This window comes from Heterodontus francisci, unplaced genomic scaffold (assembly GCF_036365525.1).
Source record: "Heterodontus francisci isolate sHetFra1 unplaced genomic scaffold, sHetFra1.hap1 HAP1_SCAFFOLD_91, whole genome shotgun sequence".
Lineage (NCBI taxonomy): Eukaryota > Metazoa > Chordata > Chondrichthyes > Heterodontiformes > Heterodontidae > Heterodontus > Heterodontus francisci.
Genome location: NW_027140989.1, coordinates 3002889 through 3009367, shown reverse-complemented (window position 1 = coordinate 3009367; position 6479 = coordinate 3002889). Strand labels below are relative to the sequence as shown.

The window sequence follows — 6479 nt, the reverse complement described above, 5'->3', positions numbered from 1 at the left end:
TGTTACCAGATATTTCCTTCTCCTTTCCAGAACAGGAGTGTAATCCTTCAGTCACCTGGCACATCTTCCATATTCAAAGATTTTGCTCAGAGCTTCTGGTATCTCCCTCACTAATATGGGATACTTCCTTTCTGGACTTATTAACTTAAAGAGATGTCAACCTATCCAGAACTTTTTCATCCTATCCAATAACTCTGCACCCCTCCTATATCGGGATATTAACTTCACCCCTTTCTTTTGTGAACATACATCTAACACACTATTTCATGAACAAAAACAAGAAATGCTGGAACCACTCAGCAGGTCTGGCAGCATCTGTGGAAAGAGAAGCAGAGTTAACGTTTCGGGTCAGTGACCCTTCATCCCTTCATCTGGTTACAGAATGCTGTGGAAGAGGCTTTCTGTCTGCTGGTTATACAATGTTTCAAAAAGGATAGAGAGTAAACCCGAATAGATGGCGGAATGTGAAAGCGAATCTGTAACTTGTTATCAAATGCAGAAAAATACAATATGAATAAAAAATATTTGCGGTGAAACCAAGTTACCGAAAAATGTGGTGATCTATATTGAACCCGCTCTGTGTTTTACAAATATATTGGCGGGCTTTTCAAATTTGAGAAATCGTTTGCAGTCTGACAATTTCGCGCCGTTATTTTCCGCCCTCATCTCCTTGGCGTCTCCGGATTGGTGAATTCAGCAGTTCTCTGATTGGTCACATGACGAGCACAATGACACCCAGTGCAGAGTGACCAATCACCAGTGCCCCCGACACCATTCCTCCCGAAGGTATAAATGGGACTATTGTGGGCGGTTCTCAGCATTCTTCCTGAAAGTGTTTGTCAGATTGTCGAAATATCTGGAAGAGGGAAGACCGGTGGTAAAGCTCGGTCCAAGGCCAAGTCTCGCTCCTCCCGGGCTGGACTGCAGTTCCCGGTGGGCAGTGTTCACAGGTTCCTTAAAAAGGGGAACTATGCTGAGCTTGTGGGTGCCGGAGCACCGGTCCATCTGGCTGCTGTGCTCGAGTATCTGACAGCTGAAATCCTCGAGCTGGCCGGCAACGCGGCCCGGGACAACAAGAAGACCCGCATCATCCCCAGACACCTCCAGCTGGCCGTCCGCAACGACGAGGAGCTCAACAGGCTGCTGGGAGAGGTGACCATCGCTCAGGGCCAGGTGCTGCCTAATATCGAGGCTGTGCTGCTGCCCAAGAAAACCAGCGCTCTGAGCACCAAGAGAAAGTGAAGCTGCCTGACTTAAGTCTGCGAACCCAAAGGCTCTTTTCAGAGCCACCCACTTTATCTGTTAAAGGGCTGTTTGCTGTCTGAGAATGCAATTTTATAATGCTAGCGCTGCTTTGTATTGGCATAGAAAGAGGGCACTTGCCCCATCGTGTCGGTGCCGGCCGAAAAACGACCCACCTATTCTAGTCCCACCTTCCAGCATTCAGTCCGTCGCCCTGCAGATTACAGCACTTGAGATGCATATCCAGATTCCCTTTGACTGAGTTGGTGGTCTCTGCCTCAACTATCATTTCAGGCAGTGAGTTCCAGACACCCAGCACCCTCTGGGTGAAAATACAATTCTCGTTTTCCCTCTAATTTTTCTACCTATCTCTTTAAACATATGCCCCATAGTCACTGACCTCTCTGCTAAGACCCTTCACCTCCACTCTCTCCAGTCCCGCCAGAATGTTGTACATTTCAATCAGATCTCCCCTCAGCCTTCTCAGTACTGGATTCGGGCATTTAACTGCTCGCCTCTTGCAATATTTGTCAGGCATTTTAGCAAATCTACCGTTTACACACAACGAAAGCTTTTACACAATGATCGGCTCTCCAATAAAATGATCTGCTCTAGACCACAGTTCTCTGAGAACAGGTGATCGCAGCTCTTTGTTTTGCCGATTTGGTGGCTCTTAAAAGAGCCGTTGTGTTATTTGATGCCAAACTCAGTTCGGGGCAGGGTGAGTTTAGGCGCGCTCCCCGCGGATACGGCGGGCCAGCTGGATGTCTTTGGGCATGATGGTGACTCGCTTGGCATGGATGGCGCACAGGTTGGTGTCCTCAAAGAGCCCCACCAGGTAAGCCTCGCTGGCCTCCTGCAGGGCCATGACGGCCGAGCTCTGGAAGCGCAGGTCTGTCTTGAAGTCCTGCGTGATCTCCCGCACCAGGCGCTGGAAGGGCAGTTTGCGGATGAGCAGCTCGATGGATTTCTGGCAGCGGCGGATCTCCCGCAGAGCCACAGTGAAGGGTCTGTAACGGTGAGGCTTCTTCACTCCACCCGTGGCTGGAGCGCTCTTGCGGGCCGCTTTGGTAGCCAGCTGCTTGCGGGGAGCTTTCCCTCCGGTCGATTTGCGCGCTGTCTGCTTGGTTCTGACCATTATGGTAGAAGATGTGGAACAAAGACACTGTAAATGTTGAGACTGCTCAGGGACTGTCTATTTAAGACAGTAGAGGGACCGCCCTAGTGTTGTGATTGGATGCAGCCCCGTCCATCAGTCAAGTTTGAAACCAGCTCTGGGAAGTAGAAGGGCGGCGGGAAATGCTGGGCCCTGATTGATTGAACTGCAACTGAAATTTAATCAATTTCAAAAAGCCCGCCAATTTCCGATTAGCAAACAAGGCAAAGATTAAAATAAACTAATTTGGCCGGAAGAATTATGAAATCTGACTTTTTGTATCTTCATTTATATCGGCTGAGATCCCCCATCTGTCTTCCAACTCGGTTTGAATCGGCCTTCACGAATACATTATCAAATTCAACCGTTTAATTCATGACGCACTGAATCAACACGGAACAGAAACATACAGTAAACAACGCGACAGAGTTGGGTATCCTGGTACATGAATTACAAAAAAGTTGGTTGGCACGTACAACATGAGTTTAGGAAGGCAAATGGAATGATGTCAGTTATTGCAAGGAGAATGGACTATTAAAGTAAGGAAGATTTGCTACAGTTGTCCAGGGTACTGGTGAGACTGCATCCGTAATAATGTGTACAGTTTTGGTCTCCTTACTGATGAAAACAAATAAATTGCATTGGAAGCAGTTCAGAGAAGATTCACTCGACTGATTGCTCGGATGAAGGAGTTATTTTCTGGGAAATGGTTGTACAGGTTGGCCTGCAGCCATTAGAATTAAGAAGAATGAGAAGTGATCTTATTGAAATGCATAAGATCGTGAGAGCACTTGGCCGGGTGGATACTGAGAGGATGTTTCCCCTGATGAGAGAGACCAGAACCTGGGAACACAAGGATCCTTGCTAAAAGTGAAAGACACAGGAAGCATCTGTAAAGTGTGTAGATTGAACCAATTAGGACACCCGGAACAATTCAGAACCTAATATGGTCAGATCCCAGCACACCGAGAAGCGTAAAATAAAGGGTGATCTGGGATGTCATCGGTACACTTAGCAACGTGTGAACAGAACACTGTTGGCACACTTAGAGGGAGAAGATACACTATGGTCAACACAGCAAGAGAAGAAGAAGGAGAGAAGTCCATGTCCCAGCAAGCTCAGAAGCAAGAACCCGTCCTGAGTGTTGCTGTATACTTATTGTTGTTGTTAAGGATTAACTTTGTGCATCTTAGTTAAGCCTAATAAACTCTCTGCTTGATCACAGAACCTTGTAGGTCCATCTTGGTCAAGAATCTCAAGGTGAGACGGGTTGGGTATTCTCTGTCTCACCTCTGTACAGGTAACATCTACCTGAAACTGACAGCTCTTTACTATCCACATACATTGCTATGTATTTTGTCCTCCTCAAACTTCCAAATTATGGTCTCTATAAAAGCAATGTTGTTAATAAAGATTTCTGTGTCACCCTGCTGCATACTTCTTCACATTAAAATACATCAGTTCACTACGACACTCTGTCTCCGATCCTTTAGCCAACTACCATCTCAGCATACCAGTATCAATTTTTAACATGAACTTCTATTTTCTGTGTAACTCTGTTCTGTACTACTTGATCGAATGCCTTTCAAAAAGCAGATATCCAATATCTACAGTACGACCTTCAGAAAAGTCAACGCCAAGAATTCAATCAGGTTATTTGCACATGATTTGTCCTTAGCAAATCGGTACTGCTTGTCACTTATTAACTCATCATTCTTCAAGTTGAAGTTCATTTGATCCTTGACACTTGTCTCCAATTGTTTTCGACCACTGATGATAAAATTAATTGGGCTGCAGTCACCAGCGTTTTTCTTCCCATTTCTGGAACAGGACTGTAACATTTGCACTGTTTCAGTCGACTGGAACTACTTCAATATCCAAACATTGTCGTCAGGACTTCTGTTATCTCCCTCAGCAATCTGAGATGCTTTCTCTCTGGACTCATTAACTTAAAGTGATGCCAATCTGTTGAGAACCTCCTTTCTGTCTATTTTCATTCTGTCCAATATCTCTGTACCTCTCCTCTACCGAGACATTAACTTCATCCTTGCTTTTGTGAACAGACATATAACGCTCTCATTCATTACCTTTTCCAACACAAGGAGATTTCATTTCTTTATCCCGAAAAGCTCCGTAATTTCTTGCACTATCATTTTACATTTTTCTTTACGTATAAATTATTTTTGTTTCACTTGGTTGCTACTCATTAATATTTTCTTATACTCTTTTAGAAACATGTTTTGTTTTTCTACCTGTACTCTCACTATTCTGTCTGGTTGAAATTATGGTGATGTCGAGGATATGGGATATTTGTACAAATCACTGCCATTATTATTTAAGTGATTGGCGCTGCAAACAATCGTTGAGTCATATTGATCAAAATCAAATAATTGGTAAGGTGTGTGACGCTGAGACTGGAAGGTTGTCTGAATAAGGCAGGGGAGCGGGTGAAGGGGCGGCTCCTCATTTGGCCAAAACAATCTGGTAGAAGTGTAAGAGTGAGTCCGACTATTTCCAGGATGAAGGATAAATATCTGATAGTCTCTGTTTAATATCATCGGAATGAAACTCTTGGTCACGGAAATGATACCTGAAAGGCCTTGTGCTGTCAATCTGCCGAGTGTACGGGAGGGAAGGATGGAGTGGAAGAGCCTCTGTATTTCTCCAGGAGTGAATTGCAGTGGGTTGGATGTTTAATCAGTTTCTAACTCTACCTGTTGGGTTAGTAGGCGACAGAAACAATACCTGTTCCCATCCCTGTGTGGCTGTCACTCCTTCTGTTGTGTGTGTGCAGGATTAAACCCTGAGTCCCTCTATCCAGCTCTGGATGCTATATCTGGAAAGAAGCTGAATCTTTCAGTAGTTGGTCTGCTCAAACCCAGTTCAAGGCCCGATAGTGAACAGAATTTCACATTAATTGTTTGAACAATACTATGTTTGAACAGCAGATTATGATCGACTGGATCAAAGGCTGGAAAAATTCCTGTCCATAAATCTTTCAAAATGGAGTGTGAGGATCTCATGGTTCCGTGTGTTTAAGGGATAGAGCCCTAGACATCGGCAACTGAGCCCTGAAAATTCACAGCAAAGACTGTGCACATAAGGACATTTAACAACCGGGAGCTGAAACTCTGGGACGGGCTCTATTGTCACTGTGTTTGTGTGTCCGGTATAATCGCGGCAGCTCCGTGCCTCTTGTTTAGAATTAAACGATGAAGATCACCATTCGGTATTACTCACATTGACCGCGGGTTTCACTCCGGTTAGACAAACCTTTGCTGGCTGAAATGAATTCTACAAGGTCCCAGCAAACACACCGACTCCCTCCTTCCTCCCATGTTTCTGTCCGATTGTTTTGAGAGGAGGGTCTCAATAATAACAAACACCCTGCAGGGAGAGACGGCAATTTGAACATCTAAATCGGATCAGCTCCCGGCTTTCTAGGTTATAGATTCCCTCCACCCCTCCCCACCCTCCCTCCACCCTAACCCCATGTTCACTTTCATTGTTCAAACATTGATGAGGGTGGAATGGGCAAAGTACCCATTGAATTCTGTTGCAGCGATCTGCGCACGCGCGATGTAGCCCCGCCCACTGATGACGTCACAATTATGGGAAAAGCGCATGTGCTCCCCTTCCCCCAACACTGTCTCTGAGCGTCATTCAGTGTGTGAGCGGAAGATTGTTTAAATCAGCTGCGAATGGATACATCCGGGTCCCGGGGTAAGTGAACAAACAACATCTGCTTCCAGCAGCAACACCAGGTTTGGGAGCAAGTCTGCAGATGTGTTCAGAGATTAACATTGAATAGCGGGGAAGTTCAGCGGGAGTCGGGGACTGTGTGGAATGTACACTGGAGGCCTGGATAGCCGAGTCCAACCCGAGCGGGACCCGAGCACATGTGTCCGCCTCGGCTCGGGCCCAGATTGCGGCTCCGGCTTTCGGGCTCGGGTCCAGTTCGGGTTCGGGTCGGACACACTCGGTCAGTCTCTGCTGGTGAGTATTGAAATTTTAAAAAACTGACCGGAGCTGGGAGTCCGGCTCGGAACTGAGTCTGCGCAGTGGCCGGTGCCGTCACTTT

The 6479-nt window shown here is 46.1% G+C and overlaps 2 protein-coding genes across 2 annotated transcripts; one reads left to right on the top strand and one right to left on the bottom strand.

Moving 5' to 3' along the window:
- Positions 1–792: 792 nt before the first annotated feature.
- On the top strand, positions 793–1242 carry LOC137361673 (histone H2A.J-like). The gene has a single exon (XM_068026377.1). It carries the CDS (start codon positions 793–795, stop codon positions 1240–1242), a length of 450 nt encoding a protein of 149 aa, XP_067882478.1.
- Positions 1243–1969: 727 nt separating this feature from the next.
- On the bottom strand, positions 1970–2380 carry LOC137361681 (histone H3-like). Its single transcript, XM_068026384.1, has one exon. It carries the CDS (start codon positions 2378–2380, stop codon positions 1970–1972), a length of 411 nt encoding a protein of 136 aa, XP_067882485.1.
- Between the last annotated feature and the right edge of the window lie 4099 nt (positions 2381–6479).

Bases quoted from the DNA above. Each gene is read 5' to 3' on its own strand.
- LOC137361673 (XM_068026377.1), top strand. From the start codon at position 793: ATGGGACTATTGTGGGCGGTTCTCAGCATTCTTCCTGAAAGTGTTTGT.
- LOC137361681 (XM_068026384.1), bottom strand. From the start codon at position 2,380: ATGGTCAGAACCAAGCAGACAGCGCGCAAATCGACCGGAGGGAAAGCT.